General features: G+C 37.3%; 1 protein-coding gene across 1 annotated transcript in view; it reads left to right on the top strand.

Moving 5' to 3' along the window:
* The first annotated feature begins 13925 nt into the window (after nucleotides 1-13925).
* The window catches only part of efhd2 (EF-hand domain family, member D2), a 30228-nt gene continuing 19897 nt past the window's right edge, over nucleotides 13926-24256 (top strand). Inside the window, exon 1 of the mRNA XM_052094254.1 lies at nucleotides 13926-14436. Coding sequence (XP_051950214.1) covers nucleotides 14153-14436 — 284 coding nt within the window. The 5' untranslated portion in view covers nucleotides 13926-14152. The remainder of the gene's footprint in view (nucleotides 14437-24256) is intronic.

Here is a 24256-nt window from a genome sequence, read left to right on the forward strand (position 1 = left end):
TATTTATTATTTGTCTTACCTATATTGGAGGCTGCTGTGTCTCCATAGATGCCATTCCAACTATGGCACAGAATGGACAAAGACTGTCATCTGCTGGTGTAACAACAGTATTACAACTCTCTCTCTCTCTCTCTGTGTTTTTCTTTCAAGATTCAGCATTCAAAAAAGCTGTATTCATGTGACAAACATGGGTTTACTTTTTAGGTACACACAAATATATATGATGAATATTAGCCTAGTTGGTTTAATAATAACACAGATGAGCTGTTGGTTGCTGCCCCTATTGCTGCTCATGTAAAGAACTGCACTTCCAGCTTCTGTCGTTCATTAAACAGACTCTGCTTGCCTCAGTGTTGCATCACAACAACAAGCACCTTTAAAGAGTAAAAACATTTCTTTCCTGACCCAAAATTGTATCTGTTGATCTGAATCTTAATTTTGGAGCAACAGTGGAGCTGTTTAGTCTATTATGGATTTTATTTTTTAAATCCTGCTACAGGTTTATCTGGGAAATTCCAATGATATAAATATACTTCATATCTCAGTTTATTATAATATCATAATATGTCCCAGTCATAGAAATGACTACTCCAGCCTGGTGTTAAAACTGGATTTCAATTTAATAACATTTTAATTCATTAAGTGGAATTGTTTTACACCTGTTCTCTTCATTCAGTCTTCACTCTGGAATGATTCTCTTCACCTCACATCTATTCGTGATTTACAGAACAGTCTGACGTAATCTACAGCACAATTTATGTGTGGTAAATTATTAGATATTCAGGCAACATTACAAAAAAATACATTATTTTGTTTTTAAATTTTTCCTATGTCATGTTGATAATGTTGTGTATTGTAAGGGCTAATACATTTCAATGCTTGATTTTTAGGGTCTTTTTTCACATTTGCATGATAAACCATTTTGGTACTGTGTTGGGTAGCATCTTGAAGTCCAAAGTAAAATCTGTTTCCTGAAGTAAAACCAGTTGAGAACCATTGATTTAAACTGATTTATGGTATTGGTGTCATGTCCTCTATTCATATTCCCAAGACTCTCAATTTCAAGGCACATTTGGGTGTGTTTTTTTGACTGGGTGCTTTTCACATTTTCTAAAACATGTGCAAATGCTGACAATACAACCAACCTCATGTGTTTTGATCACACATATAGAGAGAAACTGAGTGTTTCCCAGATGACAGACACTGATGATAAGTGAAACTGTAAGGCACTTGCACTGATATAACATCTCCCAATCTGTCATCTAAAAAAACAAAACACTGATGGCTTCATGAATTTGACTAAAAGGACAGCTTAAAGGGATAATTGGATGGTGACCACCTCTTCAAGGATGCAAAAGTATAATTAAGAAGAAGAGTGGTGTTAGTTGAATCTGATAAAAAGAGCTTAAGCTGTTTCAGGGTGCAGCATAAACTGAACTGTACAATTAAAGAATACTACATGAATATTCATCCAGTCATATCCTTCACTGGCATGTGTTAGGAGTGGTTTTCAATTAGCTCTCTCCCCAGGCCTTGACTTTGAGTGATAAAATCTAATTTAATCTTTACAGCAGTGCATTGCGCTCAACCCACCACTTAATGAACTTGTGCCAAAGGGATGTGAGAGCCACTTGCTAAATTAGATACTTTGAAAGAGAACTGAGTGGAAAGGTTTTTCAAAGCAGTTCTGTTTATGAGTTTTGTACATAGGGTAAAATTCAACTTTGTGTTTTTTATTTTTTGTTATGTTTGTCTATAGTAAAGGTGTTTTTTGTGGTAACTTATGAAAGAAGTAATGCAAGAAGTGCAATGCAGAGTAATGACCACAGGGTTATATTATTTTCATATGTTTACATTACTACTTATTCTGGGCATTCAAGTCAAGTACCATGTAAAGTGTTTACCTGCTCTATAGATTGAAAAAACAGTTATTGGATGATGAGTGTTCCTTCATTAAACACCCACAATACAACATAATATTGGTGATGAGGATCAATGGGCATGATGTTAATCAGTAAGAAATGCAGATAACGTGGAGTGTCTGATTGTGCACACATTTCATAATGGCAGTCTTCCAAACTTATGGTGGGAGGAAAGGTTATGACACATATATGGCGACTATAGGAACTTTGTCAACATTTGATGCAAAGAGTCAATCGTGGGAGGAACATTGGGAAATTCTTGAGCATATTTTTGAGGTAAACGGAATAGATGATGGAGACAGACAGAAGGCCATTCTGATTGCTGTGGTTGGTGCGCCAGTCTGCTGAGCAACCTCGTAAACCCAGAGAACCCAAGGAAAAAATATGTTTGATTCACGCACTCACAAGCCAGAAGACTCTGTAACTGAATATGTAACAGAGCTGCAGAGATTGGCGAAAGATTGCAATTATGAGCCACATTAGAGCAAATGTTAAGAGATCGTATTGTTTGCGGCATCAATGATGACAGAATTAAAAGAAGATTGCTTGCAGAACCGAATTTATCATTTGACAATACCTTGGAAATTCCTTGCCAGCAGGGTTGGGAGGGTTACCTTTAAATGTAATCAGTAACAATCTAATTACAGCAATATGAAAGTAATGTAATCAGATTGCTTTTCATTATTTTTGGATTACCACAAGGGCGCATATGGAAATAAAGTCAAGATATAATCAATATGATCTCTAAAACTTTAAATAATGACTTGAATGCAAACAGAACATGTTTGAGTTATATTATGAGTACTGTTGTAGCTATTATTATATCTAAGGAAAAGAAACATGGACACTGCACCCTACCAAGAAAACAGAAAATTAGCTGTTAATGTTGAACAATTCAGTATTTTTAAAGAAATCGGGCGAGCTCTCTGTCTGCTAAAGAAAATTACAATTTCTCATAAAGCAAATATAATCAGAACAGGTGCACTGAATTATGTCTTGGTTAACAATAAACTAAATCTGGCCAGATATACCTCAGATTCAAAAACACTGCAAAGTTTAATTCTACCTTGTATTGCAGATAGTGTGTATAGGGAATTGTAATTTGCACTTTTCATTAACTTCAAACAGTCTTCAATAGGTAGATCACACGCTATCATCATCGTTATTATTGTCATAATTAAATGCTGGAGAGTGTCTTCTGTTTGCTCATGATCCATAGTCAAACATCACCAGCTAACAGTTTATGGCTGATTTCTATGTTTATGTTCAAGGAGGATTTTAAAAGGGGAAAATATTTTGACGTAAAAAAATAAATAAATCTAGTTTTAAAGAAAAGATCAAAACAGATTATACTTTAGTCTTTTCAATTACTTTTTCCTAATTACTATAAGTGTTGAACATGTTACATTTGCCCAGGGGCGAAAATTTCATCAAAATGTTGAATAATACAGGCAAAATTGTACTTGAAAGAATACGTGTACACCGAGGAAAGCCTTACTACTATTATTAGTGTAGCATGGAGACTGTTCCATTATCCTTCTTCTCAAAGTTTCTTTCTGGTTTAATGAAAAAACTGACTAAATTGACCAAAAAATTCTTCAAAACTATACATTTTTTGTAAATAAGTTGTTTACACAATCAAGCCACCAAAATACAATGGAATTTTAACTTAACTTCAACTTTTATTTATTTATATATCACATTTAATAGCAACGTTGTTGCTTCACAGTTATAATTAAAACATACATAAAAACATTTACCATGCCTAGCAAATGAAGGCATGACTACACTCTTAGACACATACCTCACACAACTGTATAGTGAGATCAGTATAGACGAGAAAGAGGAAAAAAAACTAAATAAAAATAAGTTATTACTTCAATTAACAAATACCCTTAACTAAAAGCTAAGTTAAAAAGATAAGTTTTCAACTTAAATTTAAAAGTAATGAAAAACGTCAATATTGTGAAAAAGTGTCCCCATATAAAAGAAATAAAATGATTTACATCACTTAATATTAACTTCTTGTTTATTAAACTTGTATAAAATCAAAATCACATTTGTTATCATGCTGATATCTGGAGAAAAACTGCACTCTTCGTGTGATATTATATTAGATTAACTATATTAAATGATATAAACCGACTAAATCACAGTGAAAGCGTTAAAATCGCACCCGGACTAGTCTCATCTACAAGACTAACGTTACATCACATGGTGTATGCGTACACTCTATGGGTGTGTGTGTGAGTGTGTCGTTGGTGAGGTAAAAGGGACGGATGCAGTGGACCAAAGTACTGTGAGGCAAGGGAGGGGGGACTCAAAATGTTTAAAACGTTTTTTTGTTGTTGCCCCGTTTGCATTTGTATTATTTTATTTCTTTAACAATTATTTCCGCCTATGCATTTGCCAGAATGTCTCCCTCACCCTGATATTTGAACTGTTCTCAGCAATAACTGATCAAAATCAGATAAATTCTTCATTGAACTTTCTTTCCTACGAACTTAAAACACATTTTCAATTAATCTGGTATTGATGTGTACAATTTGGATTTGTTAATAATGATCACGGATGCAAAATCATGAGAGGTGAAAAAAGAGAGAAAGTCATTGCAAGTTGATTTTTGTATTGTTGTTGTATTAAAAACGTTTTTTTCTTAAATTATGAAGGTTTAAGTAGCCTACCTTTCAACTGGGGGAGGGGTAATTTTTTTCAGCTTCAAATATTGTATTGGCAGCTGCTCCCACCAAATGATGAGGGCCACGGATTTATTTGAGCACTAAGGCTAACTAATTTTAAATACATTTTAATATTAACTAATGTTAGCTAACCTAGCTAATGGGATTTCTGTGTGGCTCTTATTACCTTTAAATTCGCAGGTCCTTGGATTAGGAGAGCATCTTCACAGCTGGAAGGCATAAATTCCACTGAACTTGAATTTTGTTTCTCTTTTCTCTATTAAAGAGCAAATAATGTTGACATTTCCAAGAAAATAATGCATGTTCTTCCGTGGCCATCGTGATGAAGCAGCTGTTTGCCTCAAGAGCAGTGCTGATGTGAGACAGGTGTTATTTGCGCATGCGACAGTAGGAGATACTCCTGACTCAAGCGAGTCATGAGAGAAAACTCGAAGAGAACTCGCATCTAAACCATCTCTCACTCTAAACAAACAGCTGTATCACTTTGTCATTCAGATTCACTATTTCTTTTCTTAAATCTCAGATATTCGACACTTTCACTCATGGATTAAATTAATCATGGCTGACTGTGATTATGAATTTCTGAAATGGCATCTGGAACTGAAAACTGTTGATTTTGAATGATGCTGCATCCACGCCGCAAGGAGTCACTGTAAGTACAAGATGACACAAAGACATTTCATTGTGTTTATGCAGTATACAGTATATATATATATATATATATATATATATATATATATATATATATATATATATATATATATATATATATATATATATATATATTTTGTGAATATAAATCGTGTCCCTTCCGCTACTGAAAGGAAGAGAGCTGTAGGAATAGGCCTATTGTGTTATTGCATCATTATTGTTGTTTAATTATCAACAATAATTTGATTTATTGGTAACAAATAAAAACGAATTAATCAGCCCTGAACTGTTTATTTTTCTTCATAAGAACATGGTTCTTGTTTAAACTCATGCTTTGACTATAGGGGGAATTTATAATAATTTATAACAAAATCAGTAGGCAACTGTTTGAGCTTTATGGTGTTATCTGTGATGTTTTATCCTGCGGATGTCGCTAAAACCTCAGCTGAGCAACAGGCTGTCTCCCTAACTTTATTTTATGGCGATTGTTTGTGCTGTCTTGATTTGAATCATTTGTATCGTTGTATTTCTCACTTGTAAATTGCTGTACAATCGCTGGATGTAAATGTAATTGAAACACTTGCACACATAAACCAGACACAAAAGGACAGCAGTGCCTGGCCGTTCTTATTGGAACTCACTGAGATCATTTTTATACTTCTAGTAATAATATAATATTTGTTGTAATGGTGGTGGTGGGGTGGGGGTCCGTGAAAAATCTGGGGTTATGAAAGGGTTCCTTGGTCCAAAAAAGTTTGAGAAACTCTGCCCTAGACTACATTACATTAACAGAATATTTAAATGAGCTACAAGTCTGTTTTGGAATGTTCGTAATTTCAAAACTTCAGCTGTCAAAACTTGCACACAAGCCCTTTAAAGTGCTGTAAGCAATTTTATCATTTTGAAGTTTTCTATTGACTGAAATTAGCCACGCCCCCTCATTCCAACACCCCGTCCTCCAAAGATAATTTTGAGACCAAAACCAAGCTAAAGAGCAGCATTGTTTGTTCCTGTGGCTGTGAAATTCAACAGTGGCACAATAGCGCCCTCAACTGACATTATACATCATAGCATCAATGGTCCACTTCAAATACAACACTATGAGAACAAACAAAATATTTGACAGGTGAAAAGCATCAATGTTCGTGGCCGCAGACACATTTTTGTTTGCGGTTTACAAAGTCTACAGTTGTCACAGATACCTATGCGATATCTGAGAACACTTATTTCATTAAGGGAGTGGGAAAAATGTTTGCATACTTTTCCATGATAAAAAAAAACTGCTTAAGCACCTTTTATCTGCTATAAGGTGCTCTCTTTCTTTAATTTAAACCTGTAAACATTTCTAACTTCAAACATTTAAAACTATTTTAAACTTTCATACAAGGTTTTGTCAGACGAACATTATAATTTGTCTCAAACTTTAGTTTAATCAGTAATTTTGAACCACACTGTAACAGAACCACAGACTCGAAGATAGTGTTGAACCCGGAGGTATATTTTATTGAAGGGAAAAGGGGATGTGGAGAAACTGAGTGCACACTGCAGTGCAATGGAGTGGAGATGAAGGGTGTTTGATGAAGGGGTGATGAAGTGAGAAGCTTGGACACACCTGAGTGTTGGAGAGGAGAACTTTGTAGTAAGTAGCTGGGATGTTGGAGCGAGGAGCTCGGAATGGAGATCTCGGGAAAGTGATGCTGGAGCACTGGAGATAGGAGCCTGGAACACGCCGAAGCGTTAGAGAGGAGAATCTCGTGGAACGTTGCTGGAACGAAGGAGCGAGGAGTGTTAGCTGAAAGCCAGGAAACGTCTTGGAGAAGGAGCAGGTAAGTGAGTCTATGTTCACGTGTGAGATCAGACAAGGAGTGAACGGAGAGTGGAGCTTATATGTTGTGAGGCAGAATGATGAGGGAACAGGTTTCAGGTTGGGTGATTAGTACTCTGGAGAGAGGGAACGTGGAGTGAAAGTGCTGGAAGTGTCAGGCGTTACTGTTACACACACAAAGTAAAATATCAATATTTTCTTTTTCCCAACCAACAAAGCCAAGTAATTTTTTGTAATGTTGAGCAAATGTGCAGTTGTAGCAATGAAGAGTATAATAGACTTTTTTTGCAAAGAATAAAGCTTAACCATATAAAGCCTAATATATGAAATAATAGTCAGAAAATGTATTTTTTTTAATCTCTTTTAAGCTGTTTTTCTATAAAAAATAATAATATAATAATATAAAATAATATATTAATAATATAAAAAATGTAATAATTTTTAAAGCACACGTTGCTTGAATTTAATAAATACTAATTTTTATTACAATACATACTGTATATTAAGCCTGAGTCCACCCCCAGATGTTATCGCCCATATCAGTACCCTTTGCAATGTGCTCAAAAGTGGATTCAGAAATTAGTAGACTGCTCAGTGAAGGCATAATTACTCTAGTGAAATACTTGGAGTGGGCAGTGCCAGTCATCCCAATTTTAAAACCAGATAGATCCATTAGACTGTGCGAATACTATAAGCTCACCGTAAATCAAGTCTTGTCTTTGGAACAATATCCAATACCTCATGTAGAAGACCTCTTTGGTTTGGGACATTAAAGGATTGCTTCTACAGTCTATATTAATGATACATTATTCACTGGTGTAAATGGGAAAGAGCACTTACAAAACCTGGAAAATGTGTCACAATGTTGAAAGATTCTAGATTGCATCTATAAAGGAAGAAATGTGAATTCCTACAAATACAAGTGTGCTACTTGTGTCACATGGTGGATGCCCAAGGGTTACACCCACTAAAAGACAAGTGAAAGCTCTGGTGGAAGCTCCATCTCCCACAAATATCATTGAACTAAAAGCTTAATTAGGTTTGTTAAATTACTATAAGTTTCTAATCAATTTGTCTAGCCTCCCAGCTCCCCTGCACCAACTCTTGAGAAAAGACACTAGATGGATGTGGAAAAAAGCTCAAATGGATGCCTTTCTAAATATCAAAATAACCTTTACAGTCAGCTGAAGTGTTAATGCATTACTCCTCAGAGAGAAACCTAATTCTGTCTTGTGATGCCCCTCCGTATGGTGTAGGCGCCATGCTTTCACGTTGTATGGAAGATGGAAGTGAGAAACCACTGGGGTTTGTATCTTGTACAGAACAGGTCAACTGGACAAGGAGGGTTTAGCTGTCATTTTCGGAGTATTACAATTTATATGTACTTATATGGCCATCAGTTTGCTATTTGCACTGACCATAAACCCTTAATCTCCCTTTTTGGTGAAAAGAAACCCCAAAAGACATCACCTCGAGTTAAAAGATGGGCCCAACTGATGAGCACCTATGAGTATACCATTGTGTACAAATCAAAAGGGAATCATGCAAATGCAGATTACCTATTCCTGAAGAGATGCTGGACAAAACTAAATCAGATCAAGTTTTGATTTTGGACATGTTGGAGTTTGATCCTGTCAGTGCCACCCAAATTAAGAGCTGACAGTTCTTATTACTGTCTCAATACATGAGAATATGTTGAAGGGATGGCCTACAGATGTTGATCCTCAGCCCAGTCCTTAACACAGAAGAAAACTGGAACTGATTGTGCATGATGGGTGCATGCTCTAGGGAGCCATAGAGTGATCATGTCAAATCAAGGAAGGGCGATACTTAGGATTTTCTCACTCAAGAATTTCTAAGACGAAAGGAATGGCTCGCTCATATTTTTGGTGGTCTGGTATGGACAAGGAAGTTGAAAGGGAGGTGGAACTCTGTGAGGAATGCCTGAAGCATAGTAAAATGATTCTTGTGGCACCCTGGCATCTATGGGAAAGGGTTGTGGTAACTTCATGTAAGAAGTAATGCAAAAAGTGCAATGCACAGTAATGACCACAAGAGGGACATATTATGTTTATGTTTACGTTACTACTCATTCTGGGCAATAGAGTAAGTGAAGTACCATAAAGTGTTTACCTGCTCTTGAGATCAAATAAATAAATAAATAATAATAGTAATAAAAAATAAAAAAGTGTTAAAGTGTTCCTTCATTGAACCCCCTTATTACCACAGTTTTAGCTCAAGGTTCACTGTTTCTTTAATTAAGCTTTCCATCTTTATCTTGATTCAAGACACATTCAGATTCAGATAAACTAGGTTATTATGTATGGTAAAAGGCAATTAACCTGAATTCACTCTATCTTTTGTTACTCAACTTAAAGGAAGGTTTAGATGCATCTGAATGAATCATTATCCTGTTCCTCTGCTCAGGCCCTGTTTAACTTGTTTATTTTGTAGTTGTTGCTGCTTTTCAGTTTGACCATTTGTTTGACTCTTATTTCCTTCTGTAAATTTGCTCAGTTGTGGCAGATACATTAATACACATTCCATTTAAAATGATCAACAACATGTCTGAATCTACAAGCACAGCAACATATTACAGAAACATGTAAACAAAAAAAATATATGTTAATCAAGGAACATTGTGAAATTTCATCAATTCAGCTTCTTATAACTTGCTGCTGCATTTGTGTCCAAGGTTAAGATGTCCACATCACATGGTCTGTCAATTTCCTGTCCTCATAGAGGACTGGGATTGTGACATTACTTGGATGAGCACCTGCAGGTTTTCTATAAAGCTTTTATATAAAGGGTGTCATTTAAACTATTCCAAATGGAGAATATTTTGTCTTGTCACATCTTTGTTTTCCTTCCCTTCCTTTACATTTCAGTGGTTGGCTGCAGTACAGCAAGTCTTCAGAGCTTTCTCAATAGTGTTTGAAAACAGTTAAGGGTGGGTCAACATAAAGCTCTCTGACCCCATCCCAATCAAAACCAGCAAAATGTCAAACTTAGATATACAATTGATCTCACCTCACTTTCATTTGGCCTGCTTTCATACAGATGTTTTTTGCCTTTCTCTCTCATCTCTGTCTTTCTCTCTTGCCTTCCCTCACTAGTCTGGACAGATGCATTCATGGTCCACCCAGCACCTGTACAGTGTAGTGTAATTCAGTTTTGGTCAGGTATTGCTTCCAGATGTAAAAGAAAAAAACTGCCTGGGTCTTCAATATTCCCATAATTCTGGTCTTACAAAAGGTTCATATGCACAAGAAGATGCTTGCTGGCTCTTTTTGAGAAAGGAATTTAGTTTAGGCTTCTCCTTTATTTGGTTTTGAAACCAAAGATGTAACCAAGGACTAAATGTAAACATTAAAAAATCTGCCATTGACCACTTATGTGAATAAGGTGGGTGATTGAAACTCAGACAGCTCTCAGACCAGACCTGTTTGTTTGAAAGCTTTTTCTGTAAACTATTGTTTCTGAAAGAGTCCATTGAATTTCATCTGTAAAGCTGCCCATTTTCTCACTTTACTGTCAGCAGCTAATCAATAGTCTCACTAGGCTTGTTTTCATGAATAAATCTTATGTCAGCTGATCCTCGTTTTATTGTACTCACAGATCTGTCAGATCTCTCTATTAGGACTGGCACGGTCATTATCTCCTTTGAGTATCAGTGTCTATATATTTGACTAATGCTGTCTAACACAGGACTAATAGTGTCTAGGACTGCCTGCCTGGAGTTTTATGATGAAATATCACACTGTGCCATTAATAGATTTTACAACCACAGCTGCACCCAACTAATTATTATTTTTTTTCTTTCTTTTAATGAGTTTTTCAAGACTCTGTGTCCTGCCGCTCATAAACCCACTGCTGTAAATAGAGCCAAAATGTTTGCTTGAAGTTTCAGTAGGCCTACTCATTTTTTATTATTAGAGTCTGAATATCCTATTGCCTTCTGTTTTGGTATGTCTCAGTGCATATAATGGTCTCAGTGGTTAAAACAAAGACCTTGCAGGAGACACTGAATGAGCGAGTTGAGCCGAAGGCTTTGAAGGAGCTTGGATAGAAAGAGCAGCAGATCTATAAAATATACCTGAGTTGATCAGTCTGTGTCAAATGCTGGAGAGCTCCCAGCGCACTGAAGCACACAGATACAAACAAGGCTTCATTCAGAGCGTCTATAATCACATAAGCGCACAATGAATCAGGCTTGGGTACAGTGAAATAGTCAGAAACACTAGATCATTTTTTGGTCAAGAGATTTTATATGACCCCCTGCACCTTTAGTAAACAGGTACTGTGATTTTATCATATTTCATAATAATGCAGATTTGTATCGGATAAATCCGTTTTCATTTTTTTTTTATATCCTAAATGTGTTTTTTATTTTATTTTCATACACAAAGACAATGGACTGCCATGAGATTGGGCCTCCATCCAAAGACCAAATTCAAACAGCTCACACACACACACACTAGCATGATGCTCATTTACTGCTGCTCTAGTTTGCCAAGGGCTACGCAATCTGTTTTATATACACATACATCCGAAAATGACATCAATTAAGTCAACACTGTGGAGTCCAGAAATGTCCATGACTTCACCTAACATAAGCTACATTAGTGACTTTTGGATTTTAGAAATGCAGGCACAAAATTATTTGGATTTAGTGTAACTGACAACAAGAAATTTCACTTCATGCTTTTGTTAATTTTTTTGGACATTATAGTTATTTAGCTGCAGTCACTGCAATGTTTGAGAAAATTCCAGTCCAATAGCAATGTGCATTTTAATTTTATACAAATTGTTCACATAGATTAAAGTAACACTACATGACCGAACGTATGTGGATACCCCCTTCCAATTAGCATGTTGTTAAATGGCACTAGACTAATTCAACATCTTTAAGTTTCATTGGGACACTAATGGCCCTTTACAGATGCTTTTTGTGCCTAAATGGGAGAAAATCAATGCAGCCATGTTCCAACAGGAAAGCCTTACCTGAGGAGTCAAAGCTGATGTGTGTGTGTGTTACTCTCTTCAGCTTGCTTATTTTGTCTGACCCAGATATATCCAGCAAGACTACAGAAACCAACAATGATTATAGTTTACAGCTTCCTTCAGGCAAAATACCTTCCCAGTGAATAGAGCAGTAAAGGGAGTCCCTAGTCAATTGCTGGCTCAGATAACTGTATCTACTTCTTGTCTCTGAAAAAAGAATATCTGTTTATAAAGAAGACCTCTGGAACTATGCATATTGGTCCCTCTAATATAGAATCTGTTAAAGGTTTTCTCCATTCACCACACAAAAGAAGTGTTTTCTTATTTCAGTGGGTAGAGGTATTACACAAGATCACACTTTCTTGAAATAAACAAAGTGATTATATATTTTGTATTCATGAATGTGTTTCTCACATCCCTAATACCCAGGCCCAGATGCCCAGATAGAATCTGCTGACTTTATGAATGGCAGGTGTTCAGAAATCATGGGAGACTAATGATAAAATGTGTATTTAAAATTACAAATTATTTACTCATGCCATCCCAAATGTGTATGACTTCCTTTATTCTGCTGAACACAAAGATTTTTAGAAGAATATTTCAGCTCTGTTGGTCGTTACAACACAAGTGAATGCTCAAAAAGCACATAAAGGCAGCGTACATGTAATCCAGAAGACTTCAGTGGTTTAACCCATATCTTCAGAAGTGATAGGATAGGTGTGATCAATATTAGTTTAAGGGGAAGAGGAGATTTCTAGTAAAAGAGACAGCGAAAGTGGAAATTTATGATAAAAAAAAAAAAAAGGACTGTTTCACCAGAGCTGAGAAATTCTTCTAAAAACCTTTGTTTGTGTTCTGCAGTAGAAAGAATGTCATACACATCTGGGATGACATGAGGGTGAGGAAATGATGAGAGAATGATAATGTTTGGGTGAACTCTCCCTTTAACCATTAAGACTTCCTTGTTTAACCAGTATTACCAGAAAAGGTTTTGCTGGTGAACAACACAGCTATGCTGATCCATCACCAGCAAGATAAACCAGCCAAGACCCGCATTTAATTCTGGTTAAGCTGGTTAGGGCATATCATTTGTAGTCAATGTTTAGTCAGTAAATATTCAAGAGAACAGTTCTATAAGCAAAATTCTATATTTTCCAATTAAATAGTTGAAGCATTTCAAACTTGACACTACCTCTGCAATTGGTCAACCAAAGTTAATTGACTACCATGAATAAATTAATGACAAATAAACAACATCCTTTCCCAAATGGCAAATAGCCATATAATAGACCTTTTTCATTTTGGCACCATATTTGATTTTTGGGACTGAAAGGATTTTTGAGAAATGAAAATGAGGCTGTGTCTGAAGGGGACAGAAGTACAGTGTCTTTAATGGGTTGTACACTATTTTCAGAGTTGACGAAACATTGAACATACATCTTTCCAAAAGACATTTTAGGGGACAAAAGAAAATGCAATTAGTGAAAATTAGATGCGATCTATGACCTTTACACAGTCAGTGCATGCCATTGAAGAGACTACTTCTCTCCCTCACAGACTGGTTTACTGCTGTCAAAAAGTAAATATGGCGCTATACTCTGTATAAGGTAGCCTATATCTGACCAGAAATAATAAACCTACTTACGGTTAGATTATTCTTTTATACGTGTAATATCAAAACAATAACATATCATGGGCAAGTGGGCTTCAGAGAGGGAATACGTTCCACTGTATGTACGTTCCGTCTCTTTAAAAGGCGTGGCATAATGAAGCGGTTTAGTGTCAATCATGTATACGCACGAGCTTATTTCACCGTCAGTGATCACTCACAGTACGCACGAGCGCTGTCCGTTTGAATAGATTGGCTTTACAAACGTGTATCCCTTCACCGAGTCTGATCATTTGCATTCTAACAGCTATTTAACTGCATGCTGATCTAAATCTGGATTTTAAGAACTGAGCCTTTATATGGACTGCGCTCTTTGCAGCACTCTGCGTGTTTTTCCCACGGTATTTGATCCGTAGATAGTAGATATTTAAAATAAGAAAAAATGGCAACGGACGAACTGTCATCGAAGCTGAGCCGTCGGCTGCAGATCGAGGACGGCGCGCACGAGCCGGTGGCTTTGGACGGGTCTCACGAGAACGGAGAGCACGAGAAAGCGGCCACGGCCAGCGCGGATTCGGAGCTGGGAGCGAAACTGCAGAGGCGCGGGGAGCTGAACGAGGGCGTCGGTGAACACCAACAGCGCAGCATGAAGGTGTTCAACCCATACACCGAGTTCAAGGAGTTCTCGAGGAAACAGATCAAAGACATGGAGAAGATGTTCAAAGAGTAAGTAGCAGATACCTGCTGTCATCCACAGATGTAAGTGATGAAGAGGTGCATGTCAGCCTAACATCTAGAGACCTTCACCACTCATCAATTTGAGAGCCCATTCAAGCTGATCTATCTATCTATCTATCTATCTATCTATCTATCTATCTATCTATCTATAAAGTCAAAAGTTTACATACACCTTACTACACCTTAACCCGAATAAATTAGCAGAACTCCATATTTAGTTACATCAATTTTATAAATTATTAAGTTCATATATTCAAAATTTAAGTAAATGGAACTGTCAGGTTTTATTTTGTACCATTTATGAATGTTAATTTTCAGTTGTGTTGTGAGCTTTTGCAGCGCGTTTCTGTATTTGGTTGTGTTGTGAGCTTTTGCAGCACGTTTCTGTATTTTGTTGTGTTGTGAATATTTGGAGCACACGTGTGTTGTGAAACTGATGAAGCTGTTTTCTTAATTTGCGGGTGTTTTTTTTATTTGCATGCGTTTTTTTCTATTTGCATGCGTCTTTAGGTTGCAGCACGTTGAGCTCTGTCGGCCACCGTACCATTTAAATTAAAAAAAAAATATTTAAATTGAGAAATGGAGATTTTGTCAAAAATATTGCAAACGCTATAGTTAGATACATTGTAAATCCACCAAAGGCCAAATAAGGAAGAGATAAATAGTTCTGCGCTTGTCTTAATGCCGCTCCCGATCTGATCAGCTGCACATGTGTGGCACGCTTCAACTGAAAGTGACAGGTTAACAACACGGAAACCGATATAAAAAGGCTCCTTCAAAATCTGTGCAGCACCGATCACCGGTGATCACCGTGTGGTTCACCCCTTTCTTTTTTTTCTATCACCTTTTCTCCCAATGTTGGAATGCCCAATTACCACAATTGTAGTAGGTCCTCATGGTGGCGCAGTTACTCACCTCAACTTGGGTGGCGAAGGACAAGTCTCAGTTGCCTCCGCTTCGGAGACCGCCAATCCGCGCATCTTATCACATGGCTCGCTGTGCATGACACCGTGGAGGCTCATGCTAAACTCTGCAACTTACCATGCGCCAGACCTGGCTGGAGTCACACAGCACACCCTGGATTAGATTTTGTATCTCCAGGGGTGGTAGTCAGCGTCAATACTTGGCTGCACTTCAAATTTGTATCCCCTTCTCTCACAAACTTCACTCCATCTCATGGACTCGGATGTACTTCACTGATTACGTTGCGCGAGTGTCCACTACAGGTGGAAGACGTGCAATGGGTTTAACTGGATTTAGCCCTTGATCTCTTGGAGCATGTTGAATGCTAATGTCAATTTGTGAAAATTTTTAGTGATTTTTGCACCTGAGAAAACGATGTTTTCGGAGATTGATTTCAGAGGCTAATGTATACAATTGCTGTCGGAAGTTTACATGCACTTCGGTTGAAGTCATTAAAACAAATTTTTTAACCACTCCACAGATTTCATATTAGCAAACTATAGTTTAGGCAAGTTATTTAGGACATCTACTTTGTGCATGATGCAAGTAATTTTTATATATCTCCAGACAGAACTTGTGTTACGGAGTCAGGTTATAGGACTCTTTGCGCGCACACACTTTTTCAGTTCTGTCCACAAATGTTCTATCAGATTGAGGTCAGGGCTTTGTGATGGCCACTCCAATACCTTGACTTTGCTGTGCTTAAGCCATTTTGCCACAAATTTGGAGGTATACTTGGGGTCATTGTCCATTTGGAAGACCCATTTGTGACTGAGCTTTAACTTCTTGGCTGATGTCTTGAGATGTTGCTTCAATATATTCACATAATTGTTCTTCCTCATGATCTAATCCACATTTATTTTGAGAAGTGCACCAGTCCCTCCTGCATCAAAGCACCTGCACAACAAAGCAGCCTCACCCTTTTTCCTGCAAACATAATAATGGTCATTATGGCCAAAAAGTTACATTTTTGTTTCATCAGACCAGAGGACATTTCTCCAAAAAGTAAGATCTTTGTCCCATGTGCACTTGCAAACTAGTCTGGCTTTAGTCTGTTTTGGAGCATTGGCTTCTTCCTTGCTGAGCAGCCTTTCAGGTTATGTCGAAATAGGAACCTTCAGACATTTGGAAATTGCTCCCAATTATGAAACAGACATATGGAGGTCCACAGTTGTTTTTCTGAGGTCTTGGTTGATTTCTTTACATTTTTCCATGATGTTAAGCAAAGAGGCACTGAGTTTAAAAGTAGGCCTTAAAATACATCCACAGGTACACCTCCAATTGACTCCAATTAGCCTATCAGAAGCTAATTGCCTAAAGGCTTGACATAATTTTCTGGAATTTTCCAAGCTGCTTAAATGCACAGTTAACGTAGTGAATGTAAACTTCTGACCAACTGGAATTGTGATATAGTCAATTAAACGTGAAACAGTCTGTCTGTAAACAAAGTAGATGTCCTAAATAACTTGTCAAAACTATAGTTTACTAATTTGAAATTTGTATAAAAAAATGTGGTTTAATTACTTCAACCAAAGTGTACGTAAACTTCTGACTTCAACTCCCATCCATCCATCCATCCATCCATCCATCCATCCATCCATCCATCCATCCATCCATCCATCCATCCATCCATCCATCCATCCATCCATCCATCCATCCCTCCCTCCCCTAGTTTGGTTTAAAATTCCTTAGAAGGAACACTATTCAAATACATAAACATTGTTTATTTAATATGCATTTTAGAATGTCTAATATACTTTCATACATTTCAGTTACATTGAACAGGAACTGTTTGTTTAGGGATATGCTGTAATGCAAAAGTTACAATGTTTGCTCCGTTGAGCTGTAAATACCTTGGTCAAACTGCAAGTCTTTCACATATCTAAGACAGGGCCATATCCACAGCCCCACCCAAGCTTGTTTATTTTAATCCACAATGCATACACAATGCTGTACCTTGAACCGTGAGCTGAAAGTCACTAAGGTCGTGGTCAGGTTTCTATAATGCACTCTGTTTCTAACAGATAGGCATGTTGTGCAGTCTATACCTTTTGAAGTGCTTTTTGACTGTTTTGAGGATATTAAATGTTGGATGGCAAATTATTTTTTGCAATTAAAGTAAAAGTGAAATTTAAATTTTAGGCCCTCTCAGGCCTCCATCTGCCTTGCAATTGGGTTCTTTTTCCTTTAGCGTTCAATCACAAGTGATATATCTTGGGGTTATTTTTACTTTTTTAAAATGTTTAGTGCAGTGGTAAAGGGAAGTTTCTTTCATCTAAGATCTGTCGCTAAATTAAAACAGTTTCTTTCTCCAAGAGATTTGGAGACTGCAATCCATGCTCTTATTACATCACGTTTGGGTTACTGTAAATCTCTGTACATCGGTCTGCCTCAAAGTGCTATTTCTCATCTTCAAATTGTTCAAAATGCAGCAGCTAGACTTCTTACCTGTACAAAAAAGAGGGACTCCCAATTTAGCAACTTTACATTGGTTTACCGTTAATAATAGAATTGATTTAAAAATTTCTATCTATGTGTACAAGGCTTTATCTGGTGTCGCACCTAAGTTCATCAGTGATCATTTGAATCCTTGCTCTCCCCAAAGAGCATTTAGATTGTGTAATCAACTTATCTTATCTGTCTTATCTTGTTGCTGTAAATCTAAGGGTGGTCGGGCCTTCTCTGCTGCAGCTCCCAAACTTTGGAACAGCCCACCCTTTCACTTGAGGTCTGTTCCTTCACTAGCTATTTTAAAATCTGTTCTTAAATCTTATCGGTATTCTCTATTTTTGGATAATTCTTTGATTAAGTGTTTTATAGTTTAGTAACACAGACTGTATTCTGTTTATTGCGCTGTTTATTTTGTATTCCGCATGTTGTTTATTAATATTGTCACTTCCGTATTTGCACCTGGATTTGTTTTTTCTTCTTTTATATGTTTTATATTTTACTGCACAGCACTTTGGTGCAACTCTGTTGCTTTTAAATATGCTCTAGAGATAATTCTTGACTTGACTTGATACTCCCCTGTATGACAGATCTGTTGCCACCTTGGCTGCTTACACACACCCACACTGATTATGAGTGAGACTTCCCTCTTATACAGTTGATGAATGAGAGACAGTTTAAGAATTTTCTCCACGTTCACTCCCTTTGACTTGCATCCAGAACCATTTTCAGATCTTTTGTATATTCTGTTCAGTGCACGCAGGGTTGGCAGCACCCTTTATTTTAGGCTAATTTCACTTACAGAAACAAAAAACTGCTCTGAGTTCCAGCTCAAAACTGGGAACGGGGGGCAAAGTAAAGCTGAATCTTCGTGAGAGCAGCTGCAGGAATGTGTCCCCCCCCATGCTCTCTGTGGTGGAGTGGACAGGCCAGGGCTATGACTGGGTCAGTTTCACACAGGCCTGAGCATTGTGGGAAAGTTTGCTGGTTTAGAAAGTAGCACAACTGAGGAAGTGATTGGTTCCTCTCCCCATTTCTGCAATCAGCGAAAACAAAGCTGCCTTTGTTGTGAATTAACCAAAACTGTCTGCCCAAATCTGTGAGGAACCATTTGCACTGGATGAATGCTTTGATCTAGATTAGCTGGCCAGTGTAACTTTCCTATTGAATGTGATGTTTTTAACGCCTGCTTTGAGAAATTTAATACATTTTAAACGCATAATGTAGTGTCAAGAATCTGAGAGCAATCGGTTCTGTGGCTGTTCAACTGCAAAACAGCAGTTTAATCTAATTCAGCAGCAAAATAGATGTGATACCAGAAATTGTTTTGTTAACCTTAGATAACTACATGGGTGTTGCAGAAGTAGATAAAAGCCTCAGACAGTGCTTGCAATTTGCACAACTTTTTGTTCCTCTAGATTGTTAGATGTACTGTAGACTATTGTTAGGTAGTTTCATCATTTCCAGTATATCTATTGGATCTCTAAGTTGAGTTCATTATACAGCCACAGGCTGAGTATATTTTAGGTGTGTGGAGACACTTTAAGTTTAGAGACCTCACCCAGCACCTGATACTAGTTTCACTCAGTCTGTTTGCGACTGGTGAGGTGGTTTCATATTTAAGAGCATGTGAAGTGTGCTTTATATTTTTTGTCAAAGAGAAAACAAAGCTCATTATCACATTTGTTGTGGTGCTGTGGTTATTTTAAAAGTTGATAGCCAGAGTATTTCATGCTCTATTCCCTTACATTTTCTTTTGTGATAATGGGGTTTGTTGTGATTAACTGTCTTGGTCACTGTGCTCTTTGGTCATCCTGGTCTCATAGAATCACGCCACTATACCTACATTTCTGCAAAATTATTTTTACATGGCTTGTTGTACGTATTGCAGCAGTTTCTTGATGAAAATAATACTAGTGGTGCTACAACAAAAGTGATTTAAAAAAATAATGAGTAAAACTGCAGATTATCAGCTCAGAAACACTTTTAGAGGGAAGTGTTTCTGTTCCTAACAAAATGCTGTCTTATGACATCTAAACACTATTACTATAACGCATGACATACTCTCCTTTTTTTTCCCCTTTTTTTAAATATTTTTTTTTATTATCTTCCTTGTGGTCCAGAGATTTTTTCCTGCCAAAACAGTCATAATTTAGTTATGTATGATCATATTCCACCCTGTCTCTGACCCTATGTCTAAAACACTTGTGATTGCTTCATCAAACATCAAATACCTCTCAGATTCCCAATGCCTACTGGGAATCTGAGAGGTATTTGATGTTCAGCAATCAGCTGGTCAAGACATGCCCTGGGAATACTCTGTGATTGCTGAACATCAAATACCTCTCAGATTCCCAGTAGGCATTGGCTAAGGATCAATCAAGTAAATTGAGCAACTTGTTGATATATCACCCCTGTATCCATGATGCATAATCTGCTGGAGTTCAGCAGTGCAGTGCATCCCTTACTGTTGGGCTCCATGGTGGGTGGGGATCAGAGATGATGAAACCTAAAACATGACTATAACACACACCTCAAAAAAAACTTTCTTGGACCTGGATACTGACAATACCTCATAAAATAGATGTGCTCTTGTGCCGAGTAATGATGATTGGCCAAAATTCACCATCATTGAAGCTGCTGCTCCAGATTCTCCAATTATCAAATTTTCCCCTTTCGATTTACAAAAAGGTATTGCGGGAACAGTAAAGGAAGTGAAAAAACTACGATCTTCCATGGTTTGATGATACATGTAAGGAAGCTATAAAAGAGAGGACAAAGACATCCATCAACTGAAAATCTTATCAAACTCAAGATGAGTAGAGCATGAGCAAGAAGAATTATAAATGAAGTGAAAACGGAAAGCTGGAGAAGATTAATTTCCAGCATGACAAGTATTCCATCATACAACATATGGAACCTGATACGGAAAATGGAGGAAAAAACAACGGTCCTCAAATACAACACATCAAACAGCACGCACACTCTTGACTTCAACACAAGAAATTGCAAACATTCTAGTAAAAACTTTTGAAAAAAATTAATCTATTGAGAACTACCTTCCTGCTTTTTTTTTTTTACTTTTCTTGCTCAACAAGAAAAAGAAAAGATTAACTTTGGTTCCAGTAACACAGCGTCATACAACCAACCTTTTTCTAAGAAACAACTACAGCGAACCATTAAAAAAATCCCACGACACAGCTGTTGGACCGGATAAAATCCACTATACATTTTTAAAGAATCTAACCCATCTTTCCCTGAAAATGCTCCTTAGAATTTTTAAATCCCATCGGGCTGGCATGAAGCAGAAATAATACCCATTCCAAAGCCAGGACAAGACCATTTACATTTTACATTTTTGTATTTGGCAGACGCTTTTATACAAAGTGTCTTACTGTGCACTTATTACAGGAACAATCCCCCCAGAGCATCCTGGAGTTAAGTGCCTTGCTCAAGGACACAATGGTGGTGGCTGTGGGGATCAAACCAGCGACCTTCTTATTACCAGTTATGTGCTTTAGCCCACTACGCCACCACCGCTCCGACCATAACGACCCCATAAACTACCACCCTATAGCTTGAACCAGTTGTTTATGCAAAAGAATGGAAAGGAGGTTCAATTATCACCTGGTCTGGATACTAGAATCTAAACACCACATAAGTAATGCCCAATGTGGTTTCAGGAAAGGTCGAAGCACTACAGATCACCTTATTTGTCTTGAAAGCTATATTCGTGACGCCTTTACCAGAAAAGAACATGTTGTAGCTGTCTTCTTTGATTTGTAGAAAGGCTATGACACGACATAGAAACATAGCATTTGAAAGGATCTTTACCAAATTAATTTTAGAGGTCGACTGCCAATCTTTATAGAAAGTTTTTTTTATTGAACAGACTTTTTAGAGTTAAAATAGCAAACACCTTGTCTAACCTACATAAACAAGGACTTGGAGTACCTCAAGGAAATATCTTATCAGTAACCCTCTTCAGTATTAAAATAAATAGCATTGCAAAAGTCTTTGGTTCTGATGTCCTCTGTAGTTTATCTGTAGATGATATCTGTATTTGCTACAAGAGCAAGTACATGAATACTATCGAGTGAAAAATCCAGTTGAAGATGAACAAAATGCCCTCCTGGTCAACACAGAATGGTTTCAAGTTCTCACAAACAAAAACAATCTGTATGCATTTCTGCCAGCTTCGTTCGCTATACACAATGAACCAGAGCTGTTTTTTAAAGCTATGAATGTTTTAAAGGTTTTATCCAAAACCAAAAGGGAGCAGACTGCTCAACTCTCATGAACTTGTATAGAACCATGGTACGCTCAAAGCTGGACTATGGAAGTATCATTTATAGATCCGCTAGCATGTCATACATATGATTTTTGGACACTGTACACCACCAAGGTATACGCTATATAGGTTCGGGAGCCTACAGAACATCACCAATCCAAATTCTCTGTGCGAAAGCCAATTAACCTTCCTTGGAAATCAGATGCCTAAATTTGGCCTTACAATATGCAACCAAACTTAAAACAAATAAAGAAAACCCAGCCTATTCAGCAGTTTTCCTTCTTCAGCATTCAACAATATATGAAAAAAAAGAAAAAAGTTGAATTCGTCCATTTGGTCTACATATAAAAACCCATCTGGAGAATCTGAAAGTGGATCTAAACAGTGGTTTGGAACAGACACATTTCTGCAAAATTCATCCATGGGATCTCAAAAAGAATGATTTTCAACAATAATTTCTGGACATAAGAGCAGTATACCCACATATCCCAATATACACAGATGGATCTAAATCTGGAAATAAAGTGGCAGCAGCTTTTGCAACAAACCAACTGTGTCAGGATATCCGCATCCCTGACCAAAGTTCAGTTTTCACTGCAGAGGCAAACGCTCTGCTACTGGCACTGAAGTTTTAGACTGCTCCACAAAAGCCTTTTTTAATAATAACTGATTAAAAATCATGTCTTGAAGCATTGGAAGCTACAAAAACTGATCACCCAACAATCGTGAAGATTTTAATCAAACTGTCATTTCTTGAAGCAAAGAGTTATTATTTTCTGCTGGGTACCTGAACACTCAGGAATCTCCGGTAATGAACAAGCAGACAGAGCTGCCAGAGAAGCACTATCTACTGAACCAGTAAAATGCCCTATACCTTCCACAGATCTGAAACCAACTCTGAATGTTTAACAGCAACAAATTACGGGAAATAAATCTTGTTGTTGGAGTATATGTGTTGGAGTAGCAAATATGTGTTCCCTTTTATTAATCGTTGGGATCAAGTCATTTACACACGATACCAGATCGGACATACAAGACTCTCACACACCAATTTTTACTATCAGGAGAAAATTCACCAAAGTGCTCATCTTGTCAGAACCAACTATCCATTAAACATATTTTACTAGACTGTCATACCTCTACACATCTGAGGAACCTGTATTATTCAGTTGAAACTTTTGAAAAGGTTTTTAATCAAGTGAATCCAAATGTAGTTTTAAGGTTTTTATGAAAAATGCATCTTCAACGCCTTTTTCAACTCTGTTTTTAAATGACTAAACCTGGCTCCCGCCATGAATAGTGCCATAGAAGCTGGCATGACGTAAAAAATGAAAGAAACAAACATACTCAGCTTTTTGCAATACTTGATTCTGACTGGTCAATCATAGAACTCTGCGGTCAAATATTTTGTATACTGACAACTAAACTGTGTAATTTTGGGTGTTGTCCCAGGCAAACAGTTTTTTTTTTTTTTTTAAATAATGACTGACTGACTGTACATTGTCTCTTACACATTTATGACATCGTTATGATTTCAGACCAGTTCAACTTAACCAGCAGTTCAGATCGATAAGAGACAAACTCCGATCCTTCAAGCAGCTTTAAACTAACTCCGACCCTTCTTACCCCATACTCATCATTAATACACCTGTACAGTCTCTGATGGCCTGAGTGATTATGCATGCTGCCCCCATGGTGTGCCTACATATGAGCAAGGGGCTTTAGTGCTGTAAGGAGAGTTCCTGCCTTGTGGCCTTCCTGTAATGAAGGAAGAATAAGATAAGCTTCGGGCTCTTTTCTCTCTGCCTGCACTCTTTTTCCATATCCTTGCTCATACATTTTTCCCTGGGCTATATCTCCTACGAAGATAACATCAGACATGTGTGTGAATGTTTAGACATAAGGCATTGCATATCTGCTGGACACCGAGGCACAGGAGTTCGTTTTTAACCCTAGAGAGTTGTCAGTAGGAAATCATCTTGCCTGCTGCTTTCTCATTGGCAGCAATCATATACTCCTTGTAGTAAATGTATTATAGCAGAACAGGGCACTCTGTAGCTCTCATATTTGCCTTAAATGGTTATGTCTTTCTCTCCACAGAGAGCA

The sequence above is a fragment of the Xyrauchen texanus genome, chromosome 27, assembly GCF_025860055.1.
Source record: "Xyrauchen texanus isolate HMW12.3.18 chromosome 27, RBS_HiC_50CHRs, whole genome shotgun sequence".
NCBI classification, from domain to species: Eukaryota; Metazoa; Chordata; class Actinopteri; order Cypriniformes; family Catostomidae; genus Xyrauchen; species Xyrauchen texanus.